Source organism: Oncorhynchus kisutch, linkage group LG5 (genome assembly GCF_002021735.2).
Source record: "Oncorhynchus kisutch isolate 150728-3 linkage group LG5, Okis_V2, whole genome shotgun sequence".
NCBI lineage: Eukaryota > Metazoa > Chordata > Actinopteri > Salmoniformes > Salmonidae > Oncorhynchus > Oncorhynchus kisutch.
This window is the reverse complement of record NC_034178.2, coordinates 2,717,465-2,735,696: the sequence shown is the minus strand read 5'-3', so window position 1 is coordinate 2,735,696 and position 18,232 is coordinate 2,717,465. Positions and strand designations below refer to the sequence as shown.

General features: G+C 47.5%; 1 protein-coding gene across 1 annotated transcript in view; it reads left to right on the top strand.

The window, feature by feature from the left end:
• Positions 1-277: 277 nt before the first annotated feature.
• Positions 278-18,232, top strand: part of LOC116374141 (obscurin-like protein 1) — a 21,660-nt gene continuing 3,705 nt past the window's right edge. The window contains exons 1-23 of the mRNA XM_031824027.1: positions 278-777; positions 2,529-3,968; positions 7,074-7,343; positions 7,552-7,812; positions 8,101-8,406; positions 8,540-8,806; positions 9,011-9,286; positions 10,235-10,349; positions 10,631-10,791; positions 10,961-11,233; positions 11,480-11,755; positions 12,038-12,313; positions 12,494-12,769; positions 13,055-13,330; positions 13,718-13,987; positions 14,258-14,524; positions 14,667-14,936; positions 15,239-15,505; positions 16,157-16,423; positions 17,010-17,122; positions 17,289-17,445; positions 17,727-17,888; positions 18,045-18,149. Of these exons, the coding sequence (XP_031679887.1) occupies positions 2,648-3,968; positions 7,074-7,343; positions 7,552-7,812; positions 8,101-8,406; positions 8,540-8,806; positions 9,011-9,286; positions 10,235-10,349; positions 10,631-10,791; positions 10,961-11,233; positions 11,480-11,755; positions 12,038-12,313; positions 12,494-12,769; positions 13,055-13,330; positions 13,718-13,987; positions 14,258-14,524; positions 14,667-14,936; positions 15,239-15,505; positions 16,157-16,423; positions 17,010-17,122; positions 17,289-17,445; positions 17,727-17,888; positions 18,045-18,149 (6,232 nt within the window). The 5' untranslated portion in view covers positions 278-777; positions 2,529-2,647. The remainder of the gene's footprint in view (positions 778-2,528; positions 3,969-7,073; positions 7,344-7,551; positions 7,813-8,100; positions 8,407-8,539; positions 8,807-9,010; positions 9,287-10,234; positions 10,350-10,630; positions 10,792-10,960; positions 11,234-11,479; positions 11,756-12,037; positions 12,314-12,493; positions 12,770-13,054; positions 13,331-13,717; positions 13,988-14,257; positions 14,525-14,666; positions 14,937-15,238; positions 15,506-16,156; positions 16,424-17,009; positions 17,123-17,288; positions 17,446-17,726; positions 17,889-18,044; positions 18,150-18,232) is intronic.

The following is an 18,232-nucleotide window of genomic DNA, read 5'->3' as shown; positions in this document are numbered from 1 at the left end:
GGGAGTCACTGTCTTGGCAGGTGGGGTGTCCTCTGTGGAGATTAAACAGAGGATCTCTAGGAAGCTGATTGATCAGTCACAGAGCAGTGCTGCTCAGTGCTTCTGTCTATCTTTAGCTCCTGTAGGGTCTGTGAATGAAGGGCCAAGACTTATCTGACTGGCTGTCATCAAAACCTGTGGTATTTTTAGGGGGCGGCTAGCAGCGGCAGGGCAGCAGCTGCACAAGCATTTAACGGTTGTTCATCTCCCTCCCCCTTTCTCTCTCTCTCCCTCTCTCCCTGACATTGACACACAGGGCGCCTTAGGACCGGGTGACGCAAACCAGCAGGCAGTCAGAGTGGATTGTGTGGTCCCTGTACAGGAGCTCCAGACCCCCACCAGTTCCAGAAGCCACAGCCACCTCACTGGATGGACAGATACAGCAACAGGACGAGCCTTGAGAGCTGATGATCTGTTTGATGCTGTTTGAGGATTGCACTTGATCAAGACACTCATTTAGCTTTTATTCAGTCAGGACATCTTGAGAGACATTGTTGTCTTAGTGAGAGAGCAGGACTGCAGCAGACCACTGAGAGCGGGAAATATATCCCTACCGGACAGAGCAGACGGCGGCCATTTTAAGGGACGCTGAACCAGACTTACACCTGGGTCAAGTGTCATTCCAATCAAAGGGGTCCAAGTCTTCTTGAACCCTGGAAGGAGATTCTGAAGAGTGGCTTTCATTTCTGGGCTATATTGTCAATGTGGAACAGAGGAAGTGTCACTCTAGAATCACTGGTAAGTTTCTGATTATCATAGTTTGTACGATTGTATCATTATTTAAGCGACGCGGATTGTGTATCATTTCACCTCACCTATGAGAGGGAAGAGGAAATGCAGCAACTCTCGGAGAACACTGGAAGTCGATAAAAGAGCTTCTTTATCAACAGGATCTTTGCCCCCATGGTAACCAAATAGATAACTGGGTCAATGGCAATGATTCAGTAGAATGTAGTGTGTGACAGCCTTTTGGAGGGAATATACTGCAGCACTTAGACACATTGGCTGCATTATCAAATGCCATGTGTTCACGTGTAAGAGAGAGAGAGTTATCTCTCTATTGGGAAATAGCCCCTGCATGCCAGAGATGAAACCTACAGCTGCTACAGACAAACTATAGGAACATCAACTGCACCACAATGCATTTGGAAGGCTATAGCTGAACCTGATATGGGGTTACTAGTATAGCAACAATGACAGCAAGTATTAGGCATTTCTAGAGTTCCCTTTTCCTGATCCCAATCCCTGTGGGCATTCAGATTGTGACTGTCTCTCAGGTAAGGTAGCACATCAACAGTAATCCAAAAATCCCAGGAGGTATCATATTTTCCCTTTAGTGTAAAGTTACTCTTATGTTGGAGAGTAAAGGCGTACATACTGTATGTTACCGTGAGGATTTTCTGTTATCAAGTCCTCCAGGCAGGGTCTTTATTTGGACAGACTACTTGAAATACTCCTCTGGCTGAGCTACAGCACCAGCTGGGAGGGCTGTGGTCTGTTTGGTTCTGACTGAGACTCTACTTTACTGTTAATTCAAACCTCCACTTTACTCTCAGATACATTATCATGGGTTGTTTTACTGGGTCAACACCACTAGATGGAGGAGAAAGCACTGTCTGTCACGCCCTGACCTTAAAGAGACGTTTTATTCTCTATTTGGTTAGGTCAGGGTGTGATTTGGGTGGGGATTCTATGTTTTCTATTTCTTTGTTTTTGGCCAAGTGTGGTTCCCAATCAGAGGCTGCTCTCAATCGTTGTCTCTGATTGGGAATCATACTTAAGCAGCCTTTTCCCACCTAAGGTTGTGGGTAATTATTTATTTTCTGTTTGTGTGCGCCACTGTTGCGTCACGTTCGGTTTCTGTTTACCTGTTTTTTTTTGTGAGAGTTTCACTTTATTAAAAGATGTGGAATTACATGCACGCTGCGCCTTGGCTCATCTATGACAGGGAGTTTGAAGACAGTGAATGTGACACTGTCCTTCAGCTTGGGGCTGTATTCAATGTCCTTCTGTTATCACAAAGCAGTGAATACATTGTCCACTATATGCAGAACATTCAGAGTGAAAGGCTGTAGTACTTCTTCCAAGACAAAGCTGATGGGCTGTATATAAGGCATTATAAACTGGGTGGTTCAAGCCCTGAATGCTGATTGGTTGACAGCCGTGGTATATCAGACTATAAGGTCCACGGGTATGACAAAACATTTATTTTTACTGCTCTAATTACGTTGGTAACCAGTTTATAATAGCAATAAGGCACCTCAGGGGTTTGTGATATATGGCCAGTATACCACAGCTAAGGGCTGTGTCCAGGCACTCCGTGTTGCGTCGTGCGGAAGAACAGCCCTTAGCCGTGTTATATTAGCCATATACCACACATCTCGGGCCTTATTGCTAAATTATGTATAAAAGACATCACTAGATACTGTGTGAGGGTTATGTGGTAACTGTATTATTAATGTACTACGACTCATATCTTCTCTCTGCAGATTGATATGCGGTAGAGACGACCGTGTGACACAATCTACAAGAGACTTCTACTACGGTCCCCATTTGTTTTGCCCATCAGAGTGAGAAGAAGGGACTGCGACAGACGCAGGAAGCCAACATGGACATATTCGGTGGTGCCCCCCGTGTACTGGGCTACTCGCGCCCCGTGGCGGCACAGTGTGGCACGGACGCCGTCCTGCAATGCAAGATCGGCGGCGACCCTCGTCCCGAGGTGGTCTGGGAGAAGAAGAATGTACAGATCCTGTCAGAGGGACGCTACAGGCTGTCGGAGGAGGGCCAGGCCTACTTCCTACACATCACTGGGGTCAGGCTGGAGGACGCAGGCCAGTATATCTGCAAGGCCAGTAACACCGTGGGTGAGACGTGTGCCCCTGCCACACTGAAGGTGGAGGGGAACCGTCAGGAGCGGGAAGGGGTACAGAAACAGACAGAGGTCAATGGGGTGCAGCAAACCAGGCTGGAAAATGGAGAGTTAGGGGGGCAACGGAATGGGGAGTTTAGAAGGAAACAGAGCAGGGAGTATGGAGGGCAACAGAATGGAGAGATAGAGCAGAGGAATGGAGAGGTAGGCCAACAGAGCAGAGGGGTAGACCAACAGAGCGGAGTGGTAGACGAACAGAGCGGAGCGGTAGACCAACAGAGCGGAGGGGTAGAGAAGGAAAATGGAGAGGAGAGTGAGCGGGAGAAAAAGAAGCAGCGCTATGAAGGGGAGCCCCTGCTGTCAGACGACAGACCTCACTTTCTCATCAAGCCCCTCTCCCTGAGGGTGGACCGGGGTGAGGACGCAGCCTTCTCCTGTAAGCTGTCGGGCAACCCTCTGCCCCAGGTGGTGTGGGAGAAGGACGGAAAGAAGCTGAGCGACATCTTTGAGAGCGCCCACTTCAACGTCAGCAGCCAGGACGGAGGCTGGTTCCAGCTGAAGATCTTCCGGACGAGGATGCCCGACGGGGGTGTCTACACCTGCAGAGCCCATAACAATCAAGGAGGGGCGCTGGCGGGCGCAGTGCTGCTTGTGGAGCTCGTCCCGGAACGGCAGGGGAGCGGGGCCACGTCAAATGGGCACAGCAACGTGCAGACATCACCTCGTAGTATGAGGCACAGGATGGGAAGACACGGTTTGTCGAGACAGCCGGACGAGCCCAATCTGAACTCTGCCATTGTGAAGAAATTTGCGGTGTCGGAGGGGAAACATGCTAAGTTCCGCTGCTTCGTGACAGGGAAACCTAAGCCTGAGATCATCTGGAAGAAGGACGGAGCGCCCCTAGAGGCTGGGAGGCGTCACCTTCTGTTTGAGGACAGAGAGGGTTACTACACGCTCAAAGTGATGTACTGTAAACATCAGGACACAGGGCTGTACGTGTGTGCTGCGTCCAACGCTCTGGGACACACCCTCAGCTCTGTTTACCTGACTGTCAAAGGTAGGGCTTTAGCAGGGTTTCAGGACTTCTCTTTTCTTTTCTTTCTTACAGATGTAGGATCTTTATTTGAGCTAGTTTGCTACAGCAGGTAAATAATCCTGCAGCAACAGGACATGTGAATTATTATGTGGATTATAATTAATGGACATTTTTGTAGGGGATGCCCCATTTTTCACAAGGAAAAATCAAGTCTTGAATTTCAAAGTGGAAATTACAAATTTCAGAAGCCTTTTTAAACCTCAAATACACTACAAGTTTTTAATTTCCTGCATTGCTGGAAAGTTCTCCTGCAACAGGATGGTCAAATTGGGGCGGCAGGTAGCCTAGTGGTTAGAGCTTTGGGCCCTGAGCTGACAAGGTACAAATCTGTCGTTCTGCCCCTGAACAAGGCAGTTAACCCACTGTTACAAGGCCGTCATTGTAAATAAGAATTTGTTCTTAACTGACTTGCCTGGTTAAATGAAGGTTAAAGAAATTAAGATCCTACATCTGTACCATCGTTCTTTCCTTAATTAATTCCTTCGCCATGATGATCAACAATCAGGTTTGATTGAGACGATGAAAGCATGCTCTCACCTGCCTAATTTGATCATCATTTTGAAGGAATATCATTGTGGCAAACCCTCATGCTAGTCAGGAACATACATACTGTATGTTCCTGACTAGCATGAGTACGTACTGTATGTTCCTGACTAGCATGAGTACGTACTGTATGTTCCTGACTAGCATGAGTACGTACTGTATGTTCCTGACTAGCATGAGTAGGTACTGTATGTTCCTGACTAGCATGAGTACGTACTGTATGTTCCTGACTAGCATGAGTACGTACTGTATGTTCTTGACTAGCATGAGTACGTACTGTATGTTCCTGACTAGCATGAGTACGTACTGTATGTTCCTGACTAGCATGAGTACGTACTGTATGTTCCTGACTAGCATGAGTACGTACTGTATGTTCCTGACTAGCATGAGTACGTACTGTATGTTCTTGACTAGCATGAGTACGTACTGTATGTTCCTGACTAGCATGAGTACGTACTGTATGTTCCTGACTAGCACGAGTACGTACTGTATGTTCCTGACTAGCATGAGTACGTACTGTATGTTCCTGACTAGCATGAGGGTTTGCCACAATGTTACTTATGTCATAGAAATGCCATAGAGAGAGATTTAGATCTTCAGCTGTTACAACTAATTGCTCTGTAGAGAGTTCAGTAGATTGTGGACATGCATTGCTAAAAGATCCCAGTTGAGTCACCCTCATAATTGGTAATTGTTTAGTCATCATTATAGGATAATCCCTGGGTGATCCAGCCATAGCACAGCACACTAAATCAGCTGGCTACGTAAATTAAATTATATCTGTCTCGTCTAGGCATCCACATCCCTAATCTACCAGGGAGCTATTGCCATAGAGTCTTGATAGGTGGAGATAAACACGGGTCTTTCTAACCCTACCTCCCTCTTCCTACCCTTACCTCCCCCTTAGTCTCTTCCCCCCTCCCCCTAGCTTCCTTTCTCCCCCTACCTCCCTACCTCCTGCACCCCCTGCCCACCCCAATGCCTCTGTGTGTCCCTACCTCCCCCTAGTCTCTTCCCCCTTAGCTTCCCTTCTCCTCCTACCTCCTGCACCCCCTGCCCACCCCAATGCCTCTGTGTGTCCCTACCTCCCCCTAGTCTCTTCCCCCTTAGCTTCCCTTCTCCTCCTACCTCCTGCACCCCCTGCCCACCCCAATGCCTCTGTGTGTCCCTACCTCCCCCTAGTCTCTTCCCCCTTAGCTTCCCTTCTCCTCCTACCTCCTGCACCCCCTGCCCACCACAATGCCTCTGTGTGTCCCTACCTCCCCCTAGTCTCTTCCCCCTTAGCTTCCCTTCTCCTCCTACCTCCTGCACCCCCTGCCCACCCCAATGCCTCTGTGTGTCCCTACCTCCCCCTAGTCTCTTCCCCCTTAGCTTCCCTTCTCCTCCTACCTCCTGCACCCCCTGCCCACCACAATGCCTCTGTGTGTCCCTACCTCCCCCCAGTCTATTTCCCCTAGCTTCCCTTCTTCCCCTCTCCCCCTAGCTTCCCTTCTCTCCCTACCTCCTGCATGTCTCCCCTGCCCACCCCAATGCCTCTGTGTCCCTACCTCCCCCCAGTCTCTTCCCCCTAGCTTCCCTTCTTCCCCTCCCCCTAGCTTCCCTTCTTCCCCTCTCCCCCTAGCTTCCCTTCTCTCCCTACCTCCTGCATGTCTCCCCTGCCCACCCCACTGCCTCCGCGTGTCCCTATATTTAGAGACTGAATCATGAGCTGAGGTATGTGTCCTGTATGTGTCCTGAATACAGATTTTCTACTGTGTTGTTAACCATGTTGACCATGGCCAAAGTCCACAGCAATGTCAATAGATTGGTAGAAATAACCCTAAAAGTTTACTTGAATGTAGCTGAAATTACTGTTTGTTGAAATCCTGCAGTCAATCATAGCATAAGTCATGAATTGTGCTCATGAAATGTGTTATACCTTGATCAAAACTCAACCAATGACTGGAATAACCTAAAATGTGCCTAAAGCACTGTAAAAACAACCTAAAATGTACATAAAACATTGTAAAAACAACCTAAAATGTACATAAAACATTGTAAAAACAACCTAAAATGTACATAAAACATTGTAAAAACAACCTAAAATTTACATAAAGCACTGTAAAAACAACCTAAAAATGTGCCTAAAGCACTGTAAAAACAACCTAAAAATGTGCCTAAAGCACTGTAAAAACAACCTAAAAATGTGCCTAAAGCACTGTAAAAACAACCTAAAATGTGCCTAAAGCACTGTAAAAACAACCTAAAAATGTGCCTAAAGCACTGTAAAAACAACCTAAAATGTGCATAAAACAATGTAAAAACAACCTAAAATGTGGGTTAAGCACTGTAAAAACAACCTAAAATGTGGGTTAAGCACTGTAAAAACAACCTAAAATGTGGGTTAAGCACTGTAAAAACAACCTAAAATGTGGGTTAAGCACTGTAAAAACAACCTAAAATGTGCCTAAAGCACTGAAAAAATACTACACAGAGACATAGCGCATACAATCCACAACTACCTCCCTTTCCACCCGTGTGCAGCTCCAGCGGTGCGGTTCAGGCGGTCTCTGCAAGACGTGGAGGTGAGAGAGAGAGGCATGGCCGTGTTGGAGTGTGAGGTACCTAATGAGGGCATCCCTACTGCCTGGTACCTGGAGGACCAGAGACTGCAGCCAGGTGGTAAATACGGCATAGAGCAGAACGGAACCAGGCGCAGGCTCACTATCCGAGATATAGGAGCGGACGACGACGGGGTCTATCTCTGTGAGATGCCTGATGGAGGGAAGAGTATCGCTGAGCTGGCCGTCAAAGGTAGGTAGACGTCTTATAGTATGGAAGAAGTATGGCAGTGTATCATTCACTCATTTAATACAGTTTAGAAAATACATTTTTGAGCATCAGAACTATTGACAAAAATCTTTTTTTATGTTTTTGAAATTATTTTCTATAAATCCAATGATTTTTTCCCAAATATACAGCCATACAGTACATGACCCTCAGCTCTCTTTCTCACCCACAGGCACAATTGTTAAAAAACTTCCTCGAAAACTAGACGTGTTGGAGGGGGAGAACGCAGTGTTCTGTGTGGAGGTAGAGGAGGAGAACATGGATGTCCACTGGTTCAAAGATGGCCTGAAGCTACGCGAGAGCCACCAGACTATCCTCAAGTCCTTTGGTAAAACCCACATGCTGGTGTTCGTCAACGTCTGCCACGGGGACACTGGGGTCGTGACCTTCGTTGTGGGAAGATCCAAGACCTCGTCCCGGCTCAGAGTAAAAGGTAAGGAGGATGTTGACCAAAGTGACCCATGGCCCCTTACTTAGGGACTTTCCAAATCAAATCAAAGTTTAATCGTCACGTAAACAGTTTACAGTTAACTTTTTGGGGATTTACCCATGTAGATCCGAAAGGGCTAGAACGGCAGTAAGGTGAAAACTCCAGCTATACTGTGCAACATCTCCTAATGTAGCTGCTAGAGACTAACAAACGTACGACAGGCTACAAGCATTACGGCAACCGTTGCTCACCTACTATGTACCTTTCCCCCTGTTTCGGTTTTCTCCACAGCTGCCAGACACAGCCCTCCCATCTGTCCAGTGGGGGTGGAGATGGATGTGGACAGGCCCAACAGTGTGCTCCTCTCCTGGGAGCCGGCCCCCACCAGCCAAACCACCACGCGCTCCGTCTATGTCCTGGAGAGCCAGGGAGTGGGATCACAGGAGTGGCTGAGGTGTGCGACCTCCGACACGGCGACCTCCGCAGAGGTCATGGGCGACAGCGTGCCGTGCGAGGGCGATTACCGCTTCCGTGTCTGCTGCATCAATAAGTATGGCCGTAGTGGACACGTGGAGTTCCCTAAAGTCATCCATCTTGGTGAGTGCTGAATTGGAGAGAAACCATGTTGATGTGATCAGGGATGAAAGGCTGTCATGCACTATGGTATTTGTGTACCCTGCAGCTATGAAAATTCATTTGATGTCACTAGTTTTGAACTCTCACCTCTCAGTGCCAGGTCCCAAGATCAGGACCCCTCTCCAGGGCTGTGAGGTGACGGAGGGGGAGGACGCCCTGTTCTCCATCGATCTGTCAGTGATGGTGACGGGCACCTGGTTCCTGAACAGCACCCAGCTACAGGATAGCCAACACTACTCTATCCAACAGGCCAAGACACAGCACTCCCTGGTAATCCACAGCACCAAGGTGGAAGACCATGAGGCAGAGGTCACCTTCATCGCCAACGGAGTCAGAGACTCAGCGGTTCTCAAGGTTCAAGGTAGGTGTTGGGGAACGGTGGAGTGTAAAGAGAAATAACATGATAATGGCGTCAAGCTAGACAATCTGGATTGAGGAGGCCTTATAACAAGGACTGTTTTAACATTTACATTAGGCTTGTTTGTACTGTAATGACATGCATTTGCATGATATTAGAATACTGAATACTGCTTGTACATATTTTTTGCTAATGATTCCATTCCAGCTGCGGTGGTGAAGTTCAGCCCAATGTCAGAGTCAGACAGTAACAAGAGAGTGGAGACTGGTGACCCTGTGGTCCTGTACTGTGAGGTGTCCCACCCCTCAGCCAGGGTGGGCTGGTTCAAGGATGGGGTGGAGCTACAGGTGACAGACGGCCTCAACATCCAATCAGAAGGCAACATGAGAAGGATCGTTATCCAATCGGCTGAGTTCACCGACTCTGGCGTGTACACATGCGAGACGATGGGTGATGTCATCAAATTCAACGTGGAGGTTGAAGGTGAGTTGCTGTATGTCATGTTTGGTCGTCATGGAGATCATTAACATGCACTCTCAACCAGAAATGTTCAATTTTCCATATAAACATCAACTTTCTATACTGGAGGTTTTTCAGAAGTTTGACCATCTCTTTGAATTCACAATTTCACATGAATTTCTTCAACCATCAGCCATGATGTCATACTGATTCACGCTGACTGAGCATCCCAAGCTAACTGAGCATCCCATATCTGCCACCTTAACCAATCACCCATAACACCCCTAGCTGTGGGAGCCATGTTCTCCCACCTCCCTGAAGAGGAGAGGACCAAGGCCGCTGAGGCTGGCGAGCCCATCGTTCTCCACTGTGACCTGTATGCCCAGTCTACTGGTACAAAGATGGCGAGCAGATCTTCAACCTGCCTGGTGTAGACTTTCAGGAAGATGGGCATACAAGGACGCTGATTATCCAATCGCCTGACTTCTCCCACTCGGGCGTTTACACGTGTCGGACAGCTGATGATGTCAGTGTGTTTCAGGTGGAGGTCAAAGGTGAACAACGGAGATCGTTGTTCTGTGTTTTCTCTGAGGGAATCCTAATACTGTGTTGTACTTCCTCTGTGCCGGCAAGTCATCTTCAGTTGTTGTTGTTGTTGTTGTTATTGACAGGATTCTCTTGGTCCTGTAACCCAGTGTGGTGGCTTCTGTTCTGAAAAAGTTCTCTAAGTCTTCTCTAACCTGTTTTTCACCCCCATTTCTTTCCTCTCACTCACTGTCCTGATCTTTCTGATATGTATCTGAACAAACCTCTGGAAGAGCATGCTTAGTTTGATCACACTGTAACAAAACACTCCACTACTCACTCCAACCCCTCCAACCCAGCAAGCCTCCTCCTCCAAACCACAACCAACCGCTAACTCTAACCACGATCATCCAACCTCCCGCTCCCCCTCTCTCCCTCCCCCACCAGGTCCCCCTGTGCAGTTCAGTGAGGTCCCTGAGGAGGAGCTCCAGAAGTCTGCCATGGAGCTGGATCCTGTGGTGCTCACCTGTGAGGTTTCCAGAGAGGACGCCAACGCTACCTGGTACACAGCTAACATACACACCGCTAGGAAACACAAACTGGATGTCATTATCCTTTATGATTTGGAGTCTTTCTGCTTAGAATATCATTAATTTAGTGGGATCTGATCATGTTCCGACTGTAAAAAATATAAGTAGGTATATTATGAAGTTTCAACAATTGCGAGAGCCGTGTTGGCCAGTTGGGTTCAGGCTTTTGTTCCAGCCAAGCACCATCACACCTGATTCAACTAATCAACAATTCTGAAGGTTCATTGTCCTGTCCGTCATGACCTTCCTCCAGGTATAAGGATGGGGTTGAGGTCCAGGCCAGTGATAACATCACCATACAAATAGAGGGCACCATGAGGAGACTGATCATCCGTTGTGCTGAGACCTCAGACGCAGGAACCTACAGCTGTCAGTCAGGAGACAACAGCCTCTCATTCACTGTCAACATCAAAGGTATGTACTGTACACTAGCCCTACATGTTTTCATGTCATGTAACAGGTAAAGTTGACTCCATTGTGTTGAGCAAAGATGAGACTTTGATGATGATGCAAACATCAATTCTCCTATCCTGGTGGTAGAATATGCTCATTCATATGCTCCTTTTCCCTTGTTGAAACTAAGAGCCTCCAGTGATGATCGTGGAGCCCAAGGAGGACGTGGTTATGGAGGGTCATATCTCTGAGCAGGTGGTCCTGCAGTGTGAGCTGTCCCGCTCCAGCGGTGAGGTCCACTGGTTTAAGGACGGCCTTCAGGTCCTGGAGACGGAGAACGTCCAGCTGACGTCCGAGGGACCGTACAGGAGGCTGACCGTCCTCTGCGGCTCGGCAGAAGATTCCGGAGAGTACGTCTGCGACACGGATGGAGACTCTGTGTTCTTCCAGGTCACCATCACAGGTAAGATACTCCAAGGTTCCATACCTGGTTCATTTGTTGTGAGTGGTAGTGTAATTGTTTTAAATGTTTTGGGGTCTCCTACCAAAGCAATCCCCCTTATCAGAAGACAACTAATTAATTTACCTTTTTTACACTATTGCACAATTTAATCTTATGTCAGACTATTTCATATCCAAACTTCTATTTAAATATATATGTATTTTTTAATCGCTTCATTTTAAACACAAGTTGTTCTCCCTTTCTCAGAGCTTCCGGTGCGAATCGTCTCCCCCACTGAGTCTGAGCTTGAGCTGACCAGCCTGACCTCTGAGAGGATGGAGCTCAGCTGCGAGATCTCCCAGCCTGATGCCCAGGTACGCTGGTACCGAGATGGGCTGGAGGTGGAGGAGAGTGCCTCTCTCATCCTGGAGGTCCAGGGAGCCCACAGGACACTGGTCATCCCCACGACCACTGTGGAGGACACAGGAGAGTATGTGTGTGACACAGAGGATGACTCGGTCACATGGCTGGTCACTATTACAGGTATGTGGTCAGTGAGCTAACTCTGTTCAGCGTAAGAGGTTTAGTTATGTCAGGGTTAAGTATTTCAATCTTTGATTTTGTATTTTTCAACTATGTGAGATGAATGGACATACATAATATAATTAATATAACTGTTCACTATGATTTAAAAAAAACAAGTTTGATTTTAGGTATCTTATTTATGTTGTTTTGATGTATTGCTTTCTGCTGTCTGCTAATTTCCCATATTGCAATATTCTGTTGAAAGAATAGAAATGAACCATATAAATCCCCTCTTCTCAGAGCCTCCTGTAAAGCTGGCCCGCTCTGAAACAATGTCTGACGTAATGGACTGTTTCTCTGGAGAACCCATCGTCCTGGAGATCGAGGTGTCGCGGTTCAACGCTGAGGTGATCTGGATGAAGGATGGAGGAGAGGTGGAGGAGAGCAGTGATGTCACCATCACTGAGGATGGACTCATCCGCCGCCTCACCATCCGCACGCCCGCCCCGGGGGACTCTGGGAAATACACTTGTCTTGCCTCAGATGACCTCATCGACTTCCAGGTCAAGGTGTCAGGTAAGAGATGGTTGGAGTTGAATGGTACTTTGTTTTCACACAATTCCATTTGAATTCAATCAGGAGATTATAAAAATACTAATGCAAAAACTGAAAAATATATTAAGTAAGGATTTCATGTCCTAAATTGACTGAATTCAAATGGAATTGACTCTCCAAATGTGAACATTCTCCCTCTAGAGCCACCCGTGAAGATCGTGAATAGGTCAGAAGTCAAGACAGAGGTCAAGTCCCTGCCCTCTGATGACATTGAGTTGGAGTGTGAACTCTCCAGGGCCAATGCCGTCGCTAAGTGGTACAAAGATGGCCGCCGGTTAAACGAGGACGAGAGGTTCTATGAGGAGGAAGAAGGGGCGTTCCGCTCCCTGGTGATCCTTAACGCTGAGCTGGAAGATTGCGGAGACTACTTCCTTGATGCCGGAGATGACAACATCACCTTCCATGTCACTGTGCAAGGTAAAGAATCACCTAATCACAAATCAAGTCCTATCTGCTATCCACTAACCCTTAGCCCCTACCACCTACCCCATACCTCTACCCCTCATCCCCTACCCCTTACCCCTATGTACTTGTAGAGATCTTAGAGGATCGGATAGGTGTAAAACTAAGCACTATGGTGAAAATAATTCCTCCTAGCCTTTCAGAGTGCAAGGTGGATCTGTTAACATATTGATAATACCTATGAAAACTGCATCTGATTTAAATCAACAAAAAAACGTCAGTCTCTTCCTCCTTCTCCAGAGCCTCCAGTGACCATCCTGGGGAACTCTGAGGACGCAGACTACCAGGAGATGGTTGCCGGGGACGACCTGATCCTGGCCTGTGAGGTGTCCCGGGCCAATGCCCTTGTCCAGTGGTACTGTAACGACAGACAGCTGACTAGCGATGACCGGACCTACATCGAGAGCTACGGCACGCTGAGGAAACTCATCCTCTCTGACATCCTGCCCTCCGACTCTGGGAAGTACATGTGTGATGCTATCGATGACAAGATGGTCACCATGGTGAAGATCCAAGGTAATTAGCTGGGCTATATGGACAAAAGGGTGTTTACAGTCTTACAGATGTAGGAACTTAATTTGAGCCAGTTCGCTACAGCAGGAAAATAATCCTGTAGAAACAGGAAATGTGAATTATGTGGATTATAATTATTATTTTTGTAGGAGTTGATACATTTTTCGTTCGTGTAAATTAAGTCTGACATTTTAAAGTGGAAATTACACACTTTAGAAAACCTTTTGTGCAAGGAAAATTCTCAATCAACAAAAGAGTGATCAAATTAAGTCGAAACGAGGCCGTCTACAGTGGAATGAACTTTAACTTTAATATGTATACTATATACTATAGGGTGTGAGCCTTTCCTTTTACACCTCATACTTTATTCTCTCTTACTCCCTCTCCCAGACTCCCCCGTCACCTTCGTAGACAAACAGGCAGTGAACATCATCACGGGTTACGAGGCAGAGAGCGTGACGCTGATGGGGGTCGTGTCTAAGGAGAACGCTCCCGTTCGCTGGCTCAAGGACTGGACGCCCGTCATAGGGGACCGATTCCACACGGGGGTCGAAGGAGCCACCCGGTTCCTTACCATCGACCCGCTGAGACGGTCAGACAGCGGAGAGTACACAGTAGACGCCAACACAGACGAGATGCATTTCAGTCTGCTAGTCAAAGGTTTTTAACTTCCATGTTCCCATTCTGTCTTTATCTAATTATATAGTAGCTGTAGATCAGGGGAGAGCACTGTGTTTCTTTAACCAACAGAGGTTAATATGATGCTATAAGCCAAATCCCAATACGAAAAGGTAACAGAAAAATGCTGTTGTGAATGACTAAAGTCTTGTAAAGCACCGTGGGGATGAAATAATGCACTATGAATGGGGTTTCAGAGGGCGATAGAAGGTATCACCAATCTTAACAGCTCTCTCTCACTTGTGGTCTCAGAGATGAGGGTGAAGTTTGCCAAGCCGCTCCACGACACCGTGGCCCATGCGGACGGCATGGTGACCATACGCTGTGAGGTGTGTAAGCCCAAGGCGGACGTCCAGTGGCTGAAGGACGGCGTGGAGATCGTCCCCAGCCGGAGGTTCACCATCCGGGCCGACGGCGTGGAACGCAGCCTGACCATCCACAGGCTGACCAGGGAGGACACGGGGGAGTACGCCTGCGAGTCCAAGGACGACCGCACCGCCGCCAGGCTCAGAGTCGAGAGTAAGTAGTACAGCCCTCAAAATGAGTGCAGGATTTGGTTCCAGCCCAGAATTAATACCCCTAATTAAATTAATCAACAAACCTTCGAGCCATTCGTTAGTTTTTCTTTCCTTCTCTCCCTTTCCCCTCATCCCCCCCCAAGTGCCCCGCGTGGTAGAGTTCTTGACAGAGCTCCACAACACCATGGTGTTAGAGGGAGAGGACGCGACCTTCAAGTGCGTGGTGTCGCCAGAGGACGTGCAGCTGGTGTGGGGGATGGACGGCGAGCTCGTCGTCATGGGTGACCGTTTCCAGGCGACGCAGAACGGCCTGTGTCACACCCTGGTGATCAAGAGCTGTCAGATCCTGGACTCCTCTAAGATCACAGTGGAGGCTGAGGGGAACGTGTCTAAGGCCACCCTCAAAGTACAGGGTGAGTCCACAGCTGACCTGGGTCAAATTGATGTGAAATAAATAAAGGTGAAATAAATAAAAAATAAAAATGTGGCAAATACTTTCAAATACTTGAGAAGCACTTGTTTAGCTTGACCTGAGTGTCAGATGGGAGCAGGCGACTCTCACACGGTTGTTGCTGTAAATGAGAAAGTGTTCTCAGTCAACATACCTACATAAATAACTTAAACAAAGCCTAAGTAAGTGAATTACCATACAAATGTGTATTGTTAGTGAACCATCCCTTTAACAGTCATGTTTTGTCCTTCCGGCATTATCCAGAAGCTCAGGTGACCTTCACTAAGAAGATGGAGGCGGTGATGGCCGAGGAGTACGGAGACGCTACCATGGAAACAGAGGTCAGTCTGGACACGGGCGAGGTCCAGTGGATGAGGCAGGGTGTGGTCATCCAGCCAGGACCCCGACACACCCTGGGCCAGAGCGGACGCAAACGCAGCCTGACCATCTGCAACCTCAACCTCTCTGACCGCGGAACCTACCGCTGTGAAACCCTGCACGACCGCACGCAGGTCAAACTCAACGTGGAGCGTAAGACAATGTCCAGACACCATGTCATACTGATTGATAAGGATATGATTTCATCAGATTAAAGCCCTTAGCTGTGGTATATTGGTCATTTATATTGACCAAAGTCTTCAATTATATTGGTCATTGACCACAAGCCCCGAGGTGCCTTATTGCTATTATAAACTGGTTACCAACGTAACTAAGCAATACAAATCATTTTTTTGACATACCCATCGTATATGGTTTGATATACCATGGCTGTCAGCCAATTAGCATTCAGGACTCGAAACCACCCAGTTTATTATTATTGATATGAATAGGATTCAATCAGTTAGAGTAATGAACCAAAGTCTTCAACACTATGGCAGTGTGCTGTTATGCTTAGCTAATAAAACAACAGTTTGAGTCCTGGATTCTATTTGCAACTAAATCTACTGTGTCTTTATATATAGTAGCTGTCAACAACAGCTACAAAGTATGTTGGCCTTCACTATCATGTATGGTACCGCCAGCCGTCAGGCACTAAAGTAACAATGGGTAAAGCCCTGTGGGTGAGAGATGGATGAAATGTTGGTATGTCATCTTACAATAATAGCCTATAGACTAAAAAAATGTCTCCTGGCTTTAGGTATGTTATATTTTAACCATCTGTCAATGTCTCTACCTCTACAGCCCGTAAGATCGCCATCCGTAAGGGTCTGGCGGAGACGGACACGTTTGAGCGGGAGACGGCCTCCTTCGAGGTGGAGCTGTCTCACACTGGCGTGGAGGGCGTCTGGCAGAAGGACGGCATCCGGGTCAAACCCAGCAACCACTGGCGGGTGAGCTGCAACGGGCTGGTCCACGGCCTCACCCTGTCCAACCTTACCCTGGAGGACACGGGCACCATCGTCTTCTCTGCGGAGGGAGTCCGGACCTCTGCCAGGCTCACTGTCAAGGGTGAGGTATCATGATCATCATCAATAATCATTCAAAAATATTTATAAAGCCCTTTTTACACCAGCAGATGTCACAAAGTGCTTGTACAGAAACCGAACCTAAAACTCCAAACAGCAAGCAATGCAGATATAGAAGCACGGTGGCTAAGAAAAACTCCCTGGAAAGGCAGGAACCTAGGAAGAAACCTAGAGAGGAACCAGGCTCGGAGGTGTGGCCAGTCCTCTTCTGGCCGTGCCGGGTGGAGATCCCACTCCTTCAACCGGGCCAGATCGTTCTTCATGTTCAAACGTTCATAGATGACCAGCAGGGTCAAATAATAATCACAGTGGTTGTAATGTAGAGGGTGGAACAGATCAGCACCTCAGGAGTAAATGTCAGTTGGCTTTTCATAGCCGATCATTCAGAGGCCGAGACAGCGTTTGTGGTACAGAGATAGAGAGGGAGGGAGAGGGTTGAGGGTCGAGATCATCATGAATATCCAGTTATCTAATACAGGGGTCTTTAACCCTGGAGAGCTGTGTCTGGATTGGATGTTATAGTAAAGAACATTTCTTAACATTTCTTCCATGTTGTTGTTCTTTCCCAGAGACTCCAGTGACTCTCATGAAGAAGCTGGTAGACATGAGACTGGAGCAGGGCTCTCCTGCCACATTGGAGTGTGAGCTGTCCAGGCAGAACGTGGAGGTCAGGTGGCTGAAGGTAATAGATGTACAACCAATAGACCTGCCGCATTTGTGTCAGTAGTGTATTACCATGTTATGTACAAAAGGCACAGACAAGAAGAAAACCGTTTGATCTCATTAAATGTTGTCAATCCCTGATAATAGGGTAATAATGATGGTCCCGTCTTTCTTCTTGACTGTAGAATGGGACAGAGCTGAAGCCAGGGAAGACCCAGTACCGTATTTACTCCATGGGGAGGAAGAGGTTCTGTCAGCTGCTGCAGTGTAGCCTCTCTGATGCAGGCACCTACACCTGTGACGTAGGAGACGTCAATACATCCTGTAACCTGGAGGTCTATGGTAATATACTGTACACTCTCCTTATCAAGTCACTGCAGAACGGTCTTCATTTCAAGTGCATGTAAAACATCTCAGTACTCTCACCAACGGTACTCTTCATTGACCTCTAGTGTTCAGTTATAGGGACAGGAAGGCTGAAACAGGCCAACACAGCCAACCTTGTACTGTGTGCTACTGCCACCTAGAGGTCATGGCTGCGTGACTAATGCTCTTCCATTGTTGGCACGGTTACGTTTGTACACTGTTACTACGTTCCAATGCTCCAATATGTTGAACCACAGAGCCTGAAGTGGAAGTGCTACATGGGCTGGAGGACCTGTATGTCCAGGAGGACCAGAATGCTGTGTTCATGTGTGAGGTGTCCATGGAGGACGTGACTGGGGAGTGGTACAAGGATGGACACAAGATACGACCCACTAGCACCATCAAGATACGCACAGAGGGTTAGTGATACATCAGTCAATCAATCAGTTAATCCATCAAACCGTTAAACTTAATGATTTGCGGGGAATAATTTGTTCTTAATTGACATAGCTGGTAAAGGTCAAATGAATAATAGAATAAACATTGAAATTCCATGTCTGTGTTTATTCCTTCAGGGACCAAACACTTCCTTCTCATGTGCAACGTTAAAGCTGAGGATTCTGGGGAGATCCGCTTTGTGACCAAACAGACAGAATCAACAGCCTACCTAGAGGTGGAAGGTAGGGCTTCACCTACCGGGCTGCAGGTTTACCTCACCTATCTCTGTGTGATGTTCCAGCTGATCTGACATCAGTTCTTATAA